Source organism: Perognathus longimembris, chromosome 22, assembly GCF_023159225.1.
Source record: "Perognathus longimembris pacificus isolate PPM17 chromosome 22, ASM2315922v1, whole genome shotgun sequence".
Classification (NCBI taxonomy): Eukaryota; Metazoa; Chordata; class Mammalia; order Rodentia; family Heteromyidae; genus Perognathus; species Perognathus longimembris.
In genome coordinates this window covers 6,971,833-6,984,579 of record NC_063182.1, presented here as the reverse complement: position 1 = coordinate 6,984,579, position 12,747 = coordinate 6,971,833, and the positions used below count along the sequence as shown (strand labels likewise).

The 12,747-nt window shown below is 43.4% G+C and overlaps 2 protein-coding genes across 2 annotated transcripts in view; both read left to right on the top strand.

Moving 5' to 3' along the window:
- LOC125340146 (protocadherin gamma-A4-like) overlaps positions 1 to 12,253 on the top strand; it is a 20,097-nt gene extending 7,844 nt beyond the window's left edge. The window contains 5 exon segments of the mRNA XM_048331598.1: positions 17 to 122; positions 355 to 469; positions 1,130 to 1,559; positions 1,760 to 2,143; positions 12,236 to 12,253. Of these exon segments, the coding sequence (XP_048187555.1) occupies positions 17 to 122; positions 355 to 469; positions 1,130 to 1,559; positions 1,760 to 2,143; positions 12,236 to 12,253 (1,053 nt within the window).
- The window catches only part of LOC125339773 (protocadherin gamma-C4), a 365,900-nt gene that overhangs the window by 124,104 nt on the left and 229,049 nt on the right, over positions 1 to 12,747 (top strand). The window lies entirely within an intron of this gene.

The window sequence follows — 12,747 nt, the reverse complement described above, 5'->3', positions numbered from 1 at the left end:
CCTTCCCGACGCTCAGGTGGATGCCCGGGGTGCCGGTGGGGTGCAGGTGAGCGCCCGGACGGGGCGGGACGCCGGCCTGGTGCGACGCCGTCGTCGGTGCTGTGAGGAGACTCGGCATGCGCGTGAGGAAGGAGGACGGGGCGTTGGCGGGAGCGGTCCGGCCAGGTGCCTCAGACAGGTGGCCCGGCGTGCGTCGAGGCCCGCGGGCCCCCAGGAGCCCCGCCTGGGGCCGCCCGTTCGACGGAACCTCGCGGGGCACTGGGGCGTGAGCTTCGGTGGGGCGCCGGCCTCGGTGTAGCCGTCCGCGGCTCCCGCCATCCCCAAATCTGGACGGCTCCCCCACGTGCGTTGCAGACGTGCTGCTTCGCCAGGCCGAGACCCTCGGCGCCCTCTACCCGGAGGCCTTGGGCCTGCGGGCCCTGAGGGGGCCTTTCCCGACACCGGCGCGGGTACTGGAGTGCCGGCGCGGGTACTGGGGTTCCGAGGCCCGTCCTACACGTGCACCTCCGCCATCTCTTCCCTCCACTTCCTTTCCTTGCCCCTGCCTCACCTTCTCTCCATTTCTCAACCTCATTTGCACACGGGGAGACTATCTCTTGAGTGTCAGGCAATTCCTTACAAAGGAATTGAAAGCTTGTCCCAGACTCCAAGGGTCACCTCAGATGAGGAGGTTGACTAAAGCTGAACTTCCAACTGCCAGGCTGCTGTCTGTTACTCCTCTGTTTCCTTTGCCTTTCATTCCTGCCCTGGTCTCAGGAAGAAATATAGTATACTGAAAATGCACTTTCGGGATGAATATTGTAAAAAACATTTTGAAACGTTAGAAAACATTCTTTACTCAAAACCCCATGTGACTTCTCTGAGAAAACAACTTAGTTATAACACAGGAAGGCGTGGATCTTTCTTTGCAAATTAAACAACAGGAATTTGTTATTTATTCTCCTTGGACGAAATGAGATTAGGAATGGAGACAGTATAAAGTTTTGCACTCTTCATTTTCAAGAAGGGGTTGCAATAACAGTTTAGGGCTCTGAGTGTCGCTGTTCACCACGCGGGGGAAAAACAACCAGACCTTCAGTCAGAAGGAGATTTCCGCAGCGCACAGCCCTGGTTCCGGGCGCTTGCAAAGCTTCATCTGGGACCCGCGATTGCTCAGCGTTCCACCGCGAACACATCGGCCCTGGGAAGACCAGGACCCCAGGGCTCCTCGGCCTCCAGCAGGAGCCGCCAAGGTCAGGCTGCCGCGCAGCGGGGCTGTCATGGCGGCTGCTTCTCCATCAGACTGCAGGCGACTGGTGTGGATGTGCTTTGTGCTGGGAGCCCTGTGGGAAGTGCGGGCCCAGCAGATCCGCTACACGGTGCGGGAGGAGCTGGAAAAAGGCTCTGCCGTGGGCAACCTGGCCCGGGACCTAGGGCTGGAGCCGCGGGAGCTGGCGGAGTGCGGCATGCGCATCGTGTCCAGAGGGAAGGCGCAGCTCTTCGCGCTGAGCCCGCGGGACGGTGGCCTGGTCACCGCGGGCAGGATCGACCCGAGCAGCTCTGCCACACATCTGCCCAGTGTGTGGCACACTTGGAGATCCTCCTAGAGGACAAGGTGAGCATTGTGGGAATTGAGGTGGAAATAACCGATGTGAATGATAACATGCTCAGCTTTGAAACAGAGCAGAGGGAAATAAAAGTTGTTGAAAATGAAGATCCTGGGACGAGATTTCCGCTCCCTGAAGCTTTCAATCCGGACATAGGGCTGAATTCTCTGCAGGGTTACCAGCTCAGCTCCAATGCTCACTTCTCCCTGGACATGCAGAGAGGACCGGAGGGGGTGCAGTATCCCGAGCTGGTGCTAGAACGAGCCCTAGACCGTGAGGAAGAGCCAGTTCACCACCTGGTTCTCACTGCCTACTATGGAGGCGACCCCATTACCTCGGGCACTGCCAGGATTCACATCACACTCCTGGACATCAACGATAATGCTCCTGCATTCACCCAGCCAGAGTACCACGTCAGTGTGTGGGAGAATTTGCCCGTGGGCACGCAGCTGCTCACCATCAAAGCCACTGATCCGGATGAGTGGATCATTGGAGAAGTGACATATTCCTTCCGGAATGACCGAGACAAGCTATCCCAGCTGTTCCAGTTGGATTCTGTCAGTGGGGTCATCACAATATTAGGAGATTTGGAGGACTTCTGGGAAGACGGCGGAGGAGCAGCAGAGCCCTAGCTGAGCTCCTTCCAACATTGCAGTTTTCTCACCCCATAGAAACTTTTACTCCTAGAAAGACAGCCAGAGTAAGTTCTAATAGTACAGGGATTCTGGCCAGGAAGGAAAAATTGACTTTGCTCATGTGAAAGCACAGATTTGAGCTCTGGGCGGCGTCCCACCACCGCGCCAGTGCCGGCGCCGGCACAGCGCTCAGCACAGCAACCCGCACTCCACGTGGCTAAAGAACACAGCATAGACCAGGGAGAAATCCTCCACATGGCGGCTGAGCACGGACGACCTGAAATTGTAGAGAAACTGTGAGTACCCCACGAATGATATTCTCACTTGCGTCCACAGAGAAGCTCCTGGAAGGCAGCCCTTCCCCCACCGCCAGAGCAAAGCGCCATCTTTGCCACTGGCATAGGGTCAGACCAGATTAGAACTAAAGCGGGCCTGGGGAAAGCGAGGTCAAAGGAGCCATCTTTGAAAAGGGCAAGAGGGACTGTCCAGTGAGAGCCAGCTCTGCCCAGGAGAACGCCCCCTGCCCTGGCGGGAGGCATGTCCTGGGCTGCAGCTTAGCCAGAGGTGCCCCGTCCTGCCTGCCAGAATTTCTAAACTTAAAGCGAAAGCAGCGAGCAGCTACCAGCAGCACGGAAACACCAGACGGGGAAACAAACAGTTCCTGGGACAGCTTAACAGTCCCTACACAGAGGAAGCCCAATTTCCAGCCCAAAACAGAGCTGCATTCCATAGCCACCTCCGCCAAGGAGGTCGCCTCCCCCAGGCAAGCAACTCTCAGCCGGGTAAAACAGGCCAGAGGCGCCCTGCCCTGCTGAGTCCACAGCCTATTCAAAGCCAGGCATCAAAGGCAGCGGCCCCAGAGCAGACAGAGGAGCCACAGTTCCCGGGACTGCTCACGTCCCCATCTACAGAGGACGCCCAAGGCCTACCTGCAAGCTGTGCAAACCACAGAGACCCAGGATTGCACCAACAGGGGAGAAGGTTCAGAACAGATCCACCCCTTGCAAACTGAAATCAAGTCAAACCAGCCAATCAGGAAAATACACTGCAGACCATTGCAAGGAAACAAGAGACTGGGGAAAGACTACCCAAACAAGGAGGACTCCATTTTTTTCCTTTTCAAACAGTTTTTAAACTTTTTTAAAAAAAATATTTCTTTTCAATTTTTTCACTTCTGAAACGTCGTTGGTTTTTTTGCTTGTTTGTTTTCCATTTTTACCAGTTTGTTTTATCAAGTTTTTTTTTGTTTGTTTGTTTGGGTTGTTCCTTTTCTGTTTTTTTCTTTCCTTTTTCTTTTTTTTTCTTTTTTAAATAATTTTTTCTCTGTTTTGTGCATCTGTCTTCCAGTATTTTTACTTTATTTCTCTCTTGGCGTTCTCTTTCTTTAAAAATTACTTTCCTATGAATAACACCTCCACTCTTTTCTGCTAACTCTCCATTGTCTATCATTTTACCCTTGTTCTTTCTACTGATTCTACTCTTCTCCACATTTCCACATCACTGAAACTAAACCAAAATCACCACCAACCCCCAATACATTTTACTCTATTCTCTTTACTACCTCCAAGTTACCCTCCTGACTTACTGCCTGGACCTCCAGGTTCCATTGACTCCTGGTTATTGGATAGAGGGTATCCCAGCTTAATCCGAGTGAATCAAAGGGGTCCATAGAGAAAGCCAGTCCTAAAAGAACTTAATATAAAAACAAGGATCGCGTATAGGGTTGTAACAGTAAATAAGGAACTACTGAATACAGGGCCCAGGATCAGTTGTTATATTGAAATTGTATTCTTTAGGAACACCAAATCTAATTTTATAGACAGGTATACAAGGTATCTGTATATAATTGTGAACTTGTAAGATTTACACAGCAGTGCTTGGTAAGGGCTGCTTTGGGTCTTAAACAGTGCTCACAGATGCTGGTAGACTGGCATTCCCAATTCAAATGGGCAGAAGGAACACAAGAAAGATGGCAAACAATGAAGTCTTATCCCCCACTCAAAACAAGCAAGAAGCAGAGCAGTCAATCAAAGACATAGAAGAGAATCCCCAAAATGCTCTACAAAGTCTACTGATAAACATAATAAATGAAAAGTTTGAACCTCTTCAGTCAATTATTCTAGAGCGTGAGGAGGCAAAGCAAAAATTAATGGAGAATTTCATGGCATCCACAAATAGAAAGATAAATGAACTTCAAGAGTCAAATGAAAAGATAGCTACCCAGCTTAAAGATTTGAGAGACAACAATCAAAACCAAATTAATGAAGTGAATGAAGTAAAGAAGTCCATACAAGATCTAAGAAATGACATGGAAAGACCAGTCAGAAGGAAAAGAGATTCGAAATCAAGTAGCTAGCCTACAGTCCTGACTAACTGAAGCAGAGGATCAAATCTCAGGAGCTGAAGATTCCTTAGATTCTATGGAGAAAGATCAAAAATCAATACAAATCCAGTCCAATCAACAAAACAGATCGCTACAGGAGATTCAAGACACGATCAGGAAGCCGAATTTAAGGATAATAGGTATTGAGGAAAACTTGGAGAAAGAGTTTAATGGGATAGGCAATCTATTTAACAGAATATTAGCTGAGAACTTCCCAAATATCCAGAAGGAAAGGCCTATACAGATACAAGAAGCATTTAGAACCCCAAACCGACCAGACTAGAATAGAACATCCCACCGACACATTGTGATCAAAACAGGATCAGTAGAGTACAAGGAAAGAATCCTTAAAGCTGTTAGGGAGAAGAAAACAATCACATATAAAGGAAAAGCAATCAGAATTACCCCAGCATGAAAACAAAGAGAGCCTGGAATGAAGTATACCAAACACTTAATAAAAATAACTACCAACCAAGAATTCTGTACCCAGCCAAACTCTCATTCATAGCCAAAGGTCAAATAAAAGTCTTCCACAGTAAGGAAAAACTGAAACAATATATCTCCACCAAACCAGCTTTACAGAAAATCCTTAAAGATGTACTATACAGGGAAAATAATCAGGATCCCAATACAGACAGAGAAATGAACCCTAAATAGTAAACATCAGATCAAGAAATGGGAAGACACAGCTTTAAACAAGTTAGTGATAATGAAAGGAACAAACAATCATCTCTCAATCCTAACTCTCAACATTAATGGACTTAATTCTCCAATCAAACGACATAGGCTCATAAGTTGGATCAAAAATCAAGATCCATCTTTCTGCTACCTCCAAGAGACACATTTATCCAGCAAAAGTAAACATCTTCTGAAAGTGAAAGGCTGGAATCAAATCTATCAAGCAAATGGCCCCCATAAGCAGGCTGGAATTGCAATCCTAGTATCAGACAAAATTGACTTCAAATTTAAAAAGGTAAGAAGATACAAAGAAGGCTACTACATACTAGTAAAGGGATCTCTCCTACAGGAAGATATAACCATTCTAAATATCTACACACCAAATGCAGGAGCACCCAACTTCATCAAACAAACACTTGTGACTCTAAAAACACTCATAGACCCAAACACATTGATATTTGGGGACTTTAACACTCCACTATCACCTCTGGACAGATGAACACGCCAAAAACTTAACAAAGAAACCACAGATATTAATAATTGCATAGACCAACTAGACTTAACTGACATCTACAGAATATTCCACCCAGCAACAGCAGAATACACATTCTTCTCTGCAGCACATGGAACATTCTCCAAAATAGATCATATCTTAGGGCACAAAGAAAATCTGTACAAATTCAGAAGCATCAAAACCATTCCCTGCATTCTCTCAGACCACAATGGAATAAAATTAGAGCTCAACTCAAACAGCCACTACAGAAAATCCTACAATTCATGGAGACTAAACAACACACTGCTGAACCATCAGTGGGTCATTGAAGAAATTAAAACAGAAATTCAAATGTTTATGGACTTCAACCAAGTTGAGGACACAAAGTACCAGCTCCTTTGGGACACAGCAAAGGCAGTACTCAGAGGAAAATTTATATCTCTGAGTACATACATCAACAAACTGGAGAAACAGCAACTCAATAACTTAAGGAAGCACCTTAATTTTCTGGAGAAAGAACAGCAAGCCAAACCCCAAGTCAATAGACGGAAGCAAATAATTAAAATCAAATCAGAATTAAATCAATTAGAGATGAAAAAACCATCGAAAGAATCAACAAAACAAAGAGTTGGTTCTTTGAAAAAAATCAACAAGATAGACAGACCCCTGGCAAACCTGACCAAAAATCGAAGGCAGCACACTCAAATAAACAAGATAAGAGATGAAACAGGTAACATCACTACAGAAATAACCGAAATTCAGAAAATAATAAGGGACTATTTTGCAAACTTTTATGCCAACAAATTTGAGAACTTGGAAGAAATGGATGATTTCCTAGAAAAAAATTCATATCCCCAAACTCAACCATGAAGATTTAAACCTTCTAAACAGACCCATATCCAGTATTGAAATAGAAATGGCAACAAATGATCTCCCATCCAAGAAAAGCCCAGGTCCAGACGGATTCACTGCAGAATTCTACAAGGCCTTCAAAACAGAACTCACACCAATATTTCTCAAACTCTTCAATGAAATTGAAAGAGAACATTCACTACCAGACTCATTCTATGAAGCCAGTATAACCCTCATCCCAAAACCAGGCAGGGACTCATCACAGAAAGAGGACTACAGACCGATTTCCCTGATGAACATAGACGCAAAAATTCTCAACAAAATTCTGGCCAATCTACTTCAACAGGTCATCAAAAAAATCATACACCACGATCAAACTAGATTCATCCCAGGGATGCAAAGTTGGTTTAATATACGCAAGTCAATTAATGTAATCCACCACATCAACCAGAGCAAGGTAAAGAACCACATGGTTTTATCTCTGGATGCGGAAAAAGCGTTCGATAAAATCCAGCACCCATTTATGCTAAAAGCCCTGGAAAAACTGGGATTATAGGGAACATTCCTGAATATAATCAAGGCAGTTTATGACAAACCAACAGCAAGCATAACTCTAAATGGTGAAAAACTAAAGCCATTCCCTTTAAAATCAAGAACAAGGCAGGGATGTCCACTCTCTCCCCTGCTCTTCAACATAGCACTGGAATTCCTAGCCAGAGCAATCAGGCAAGAAGAAAATATAAAGGGATCCAAATAGGAAAAGATGAAGTTAAACTTTCTCTCTTCACAGATGACATGATCCTATACCTAAAGAATCCCATAGACTCTACCCCCAAGCTACTAGAGCTGATCCAAAACTTTGGAAAAGTTGCAGGATATAAAATAAACCTTCAAAAATCAATGGCCTTTCTCTATGCTAATGACCCGAAGACCGAGGCTGAAATCAGGAAAGCAACTCCTTTTGCAATAGCCCCCAAAACATAAAATGCCTAGGAATAACCTTAACCAAAGAAGTGAAAGACCTCTTTGATGAGAACTTTAAAAGCTTGAAAAATGAAATTAAGTCAGAACTAAGGAAATAGAAAAACCTCCCATGCTCCTGGATTGGGAGGATTAATATAGTCAAAATGGCAATATTGCCAAAGGCTATCTACAAATTCAATGCAATACCCATTAATATCCCAACACCATTTTTTAATGAAACAGAGGAAGCAATCCAGAAATTCATATGGAACAATAAAAGAACTAGAATAGCAAAAACAATCCTAAGCTGGAAGAACAGTGCTGGAAGAATTACAATACCCAACTTCAAGCTGTATTATAAAGCTATAGTAATAAAAACAGCTTAGTATTGGCACTGGAACAGGCCTGAAGACCAAATGAACAGAATTGAAGACCCAGAAATGAACCCACAGAACTACGCCTCCTTAATCTTTGATAAAGGAGCTAAAATGATAGTATGGAAGAAAGATAGCCTCTTTAACAAGTGGTGCTGGCAAAACTGGCTCAACACATGCAACAAATTAAAACTAGATCCTTATATATCACCCTGTACCAAAATCAATTCCAAATGGATTAAAGACCTCGAAATCAAAATAGACACCCTGAAAACACTGAAGGAATGAGTAGGAGAAACACTTGGGCTCCTTGGCGCAGGATGGAACTTCCTTAACAAAGACCCAGAAAGGCTACAAATCAAAGAAAGGTTGGACAAATGGGACTACATCAAACTGCAGAGCTTCTGCACGGCAAAGGACATAGCTCGCAAGATAAACAGAAAGCCCACAGACTGGGAGAAGATCTTTACCGGACATTCAACAGACAAAGGCCTCATATCTAAAATATATGCAGAACTAAAAAAATTACCTTCTTCCAAAACAAAACCACAAAGAACCAATAGCCCCCTCATCAATTGGGCTAAAGACTTACAAAGAGACTTCTCTGATGAGGAAATGAGAATGGCCAAGAGACATATGAAAAAATGCTCTACATCACTGGCCATAAAAGAAATGCAAATCAAAACAACATTGAGATTCCATCTCACCCCAGTAAGAATGTCATATATCAAGAAAACTAACAACAATTGTAGGAGGGGATGTGGCCAAAAGGGAGCCCTACTTCATTGTTGGTGGGATTGTAAACTGGTTCAGCCACTCTGGAAAGCAGTATGGAGATTCCTCAGAAGGCTAAATATAGAACTCCCCTATGACCCATCAGCCCCACTTTTGGGTATCTATCCAAAAGACCACAAACATAATCACAGTAATGCCACCAGCACAACAATGTTCATTGCAGCGCAATTTGTCATAGCGAGAATCTGGAACCAACCCAGATGCTCCTCCGTAGACGAATGGATCAAGAAAATGTGGTACATATACACAATGGAATTTTATGCCTCTATCAGAAAGAATGACATTGCCCCATTTGTAAGGAAATGGAAGGACTTGGAAAAAATTATACTAAGTGAAGTGAGCCAGACCCGAAGACATGGACTCTATGGTCTCCCTCATAGGGAATATTTGTGGGTAGTGGGAAACTATTTAACTTCTATGTATAAAAAGTTAATGGGGCTGGGGATATAGCCTAGTGGCAAGAGTGCCTGCCTCGGATACACGAGGCCCTAGGTTCGATTCCCCAGCACCACATATACAGAAAACGGCCAGAAGCGGCGCTGTGGCTCAAGTGGCAGAGTGCTAACCTTGAGCAGGAAGAAGCCAGGGACAGTGCTCAGGCCCTGAGTCCAAGGCCCAGGACTGGCAAAAAAAAAAAAAAAAAGTTAAATATTTTCCCAATGAATCGGTACACTTTAAACATTTTTATTGCTATTAGAAAGGCGATGCTCAGAGAGAAAACTTTTAATTGTCCTATGCTTGAACTTGGGTCTGGGCACTGTCCTGAACTCTCATGCTCAAGGATAGTGCTCTACTGCTTTGGACCCTAGAGCCACCTCCAGGTTTCTTGTGGTTGAGTGAAGATAAGAGTGTCATGGACTTTCCTGCCAAGTCTGGCTTTGAACTGAGACTCTCAGATTTCAGCCTCCTGAGTAGCTTGGAATACAGGTGTGAGTCACCACCACCTGCTAAGGCTACCATTTCAGGAGACAGGGAATGAGTACATTTCTTTGGGGGGAATGTCAACCCTTCAGTGTCTAAACATTTCTTGAGACCAAATCTTTACCCGTGCTGGCTTCATATTCACCATCCTCCTGCCTCGGCCTCCCACATGCAGGACACAGTCCACAATGCCTGATACAAATGCTTTGTGATTGCTGATCTGACCATAGTGACTTTATAGGATTCCTTTCATTTGCTTCCATCATTATCAAAAGTGTTTCTCATTTTTTTTCACTCATATTTAAGCAGATTGTAGGATTCATCATAATATTTTCTTAATGGTTCTTTGTAGCATTACTCTTGATTTCTAAGGAACAAAACACATTCTGAGGGCTGGGATTATGGCCTAGCGGTAAAGTGCTCATCTCCTATACATGAAGCCCTGGGTTCCATTCCTCAGCACCACACATAGAAAAATACAGAAGTGGCGCTATAGCTCAAATCGCCGAGTCCTAGCCTTGAGCAAAAAGAATCTAGGGACATGTTCAGACCCTGGGTTCAAGCCCCAGGACTGGCAATAAAAACAAATTTAAAAAAACTTGTTGGAGTGTCTTGTTGCTGTTTATCAGGTTAACATCCTACCATGGTTGAGAAACGTGGATTCTGGGCCTGCATGATTAATGGTTCTTAGTACATTGTCATCACCCCCATCTATTGGGATCCCTACAAACTGTTCACTGCAATGTCTGTCACTGTGTGGCCCTAGAATGATCGGGGAAGGATAAAATATTTTGTGCATAAAGGTTATGAAATAATTTGTTCCTGGAAATTCTTCTGTGTTAATTAAAACTCCATGAATGTGTATAAGTATACAAATTATTGAGCTTTGGTAACTGAAAGTTTTGGCAATGTTAGTGCAGTGTGGCATCATCCAATTTAAGAGGGAGACTTGTAATTTCTACATAGTTTTGCATGTATGGGAGTTTGTAGTGCAATAAACACTGTTTGGGATGGAATGCAATTAGCAGTTTTAGGTAGAGGAAATAACACATGGGCAATGCAGAGAGTTTATAGCTAAGGAGGTATTATTGAAGATACTAAAATCATGAAATTCTGTTAGTGCTAAAATGTGTCAATCACATTTAAGAATATATTACAGATTTAGCAAGGTGCATATCTTAAAGCCTTAATTAGGGCAGCACAGAATTTACATCACACAGGAAAATATATTTTCAATTCAGTGACCACTAAGTGTCTGGTAGGAAATATTTCTGATTTAACTAGTTTTTATCCATATGTTATGAGGCAAAAGCTAGATGCAAATATAAACACTTTGCATATATGTATATATGAAATGAGCTAAAATGAATGAGTCCCCATCACTGAAAATGTGTGTACTTAATAAAGCTTGAAGGAGCACAAGATGAAATATACTTCTGTACCACAATGTAAGCTTCAATAAAAAATTTGCTTCCTTGTCTAGAAAAAAAAGATGCATGGTTTTCATAAATGGCTTGTTAAATGGCAAAAAAAAATGAATACACACCCATTCAAGTTAAGACAAATGAGAGGAGGGTGGGTGGGGAGGGATGGATGAGAATGTTCAAAAGGCCTGGCATTCATCAAGACACACTATATTCATAGACGGCGTTGCTGAATGGAAATCCTTTGCACAGCTACTTACAGATAAAAATATTTTTAAAATAAAGACAAAAACAGGAAAATAAATTAGGAAAAGTAATCGATTCTATACAGCTTGCAATGATAATACATACATGAAAAATAACATATTTCCTTTTACTTGTTCCTAAAACAAAAGAAGCTGGTAGAATGATCTGAGTGGCAGGGCACATGAGCACAAGACTCGTAGTTTCAACCCCAGCACCTCCAAAACAAAGATAATTTTGAGAGTACTTGACAAGATGCACAAAAGACTCAGTGCAAACAAAAGCCACAAAAAAAGTAATGAACATTAAAGTGAAATTTAGAAACGATGGCAAAAATAATGCATTGGTCATGGTACACAAAGACCACTGGATTCCTTACAGTGTGTCAGTATGATTCTGCCTTCTTTTTTTTTTTTTTTTTTTTTGGCCAGTCCTGGGCCTTGGACTCAGGGCCTGACCACTGTCCCTGGCTTCTTTCCGCTCAAGGTTAGCACTCTGCCACTTGAGCCACAGCGCCGCTTCTGGCCGTTTTCTGTATATGTGGTGCTGGGGAATCGAACCTAGGGCCTCGTGTATCCGAGGCAGGCACTCTTGCCACTAGGCTATATCCCCAGCCCCTGATTCTGCCTTCTTAATGATAGCATTTTTAATGGCAAAGTTCTCTACCCAGAGTTTGAAGCTTTACACTTGCACCAATAATCTGTTCATTAAATACTGAAAACAGTATTTGCTGAATTCAGACTCTATGGAGGTTGCAGTTATAGCAGTTAAGGAGACACTGTGAACAAGATTCACAGGCATAGTTTGGAGCCTAGCATTTCCAATGTAGAAGCTAGTGAGAAAATTCTCTGTCCAACCTAAAATCACTTCTCAGCCTCGTTTGCACAGGGTGAGAATATCTGTTGAGTGTCAGGCAATTCCTTGAAAGAAATTGGAAGGTTGTCCCAGATGCCACGGGTCACTTCAGATGAGGAGGTTGACTAAAGCTGAACTTCCAAATACCAGGCCGCTGTCTGTTACTCATCTCTTTCCTTTGCCCTTGATTCCTGCCCTGGTCTTAGCAAGAAATATAGTATACTGAAAATGCACTTTCGGGATGAATATTGTAAAAATCTATTCAAAGTAGCAAACATTCTTTACTCAAAACCGTATGTGACATCTTTGAGAAAAAAAAACTAAGCTTATAAGAAAGGAAGGTGTGGATCCTTTCTTTGCAAATAAAACAACAGGAATTTGTTATTTATTTCCCTCGGAAGAAATGAGATTAGGAATGGAAACAGTATAAAGTTTTGCACTCTTTATTTTCAAGAAGGGGTTGCAATAACAGTTTAGGACTCTGGGTGGCGCTGTTCACCACGCGGGGGAAAAACAACAAGACCTTCAGTCAGAAGGAGATTTCC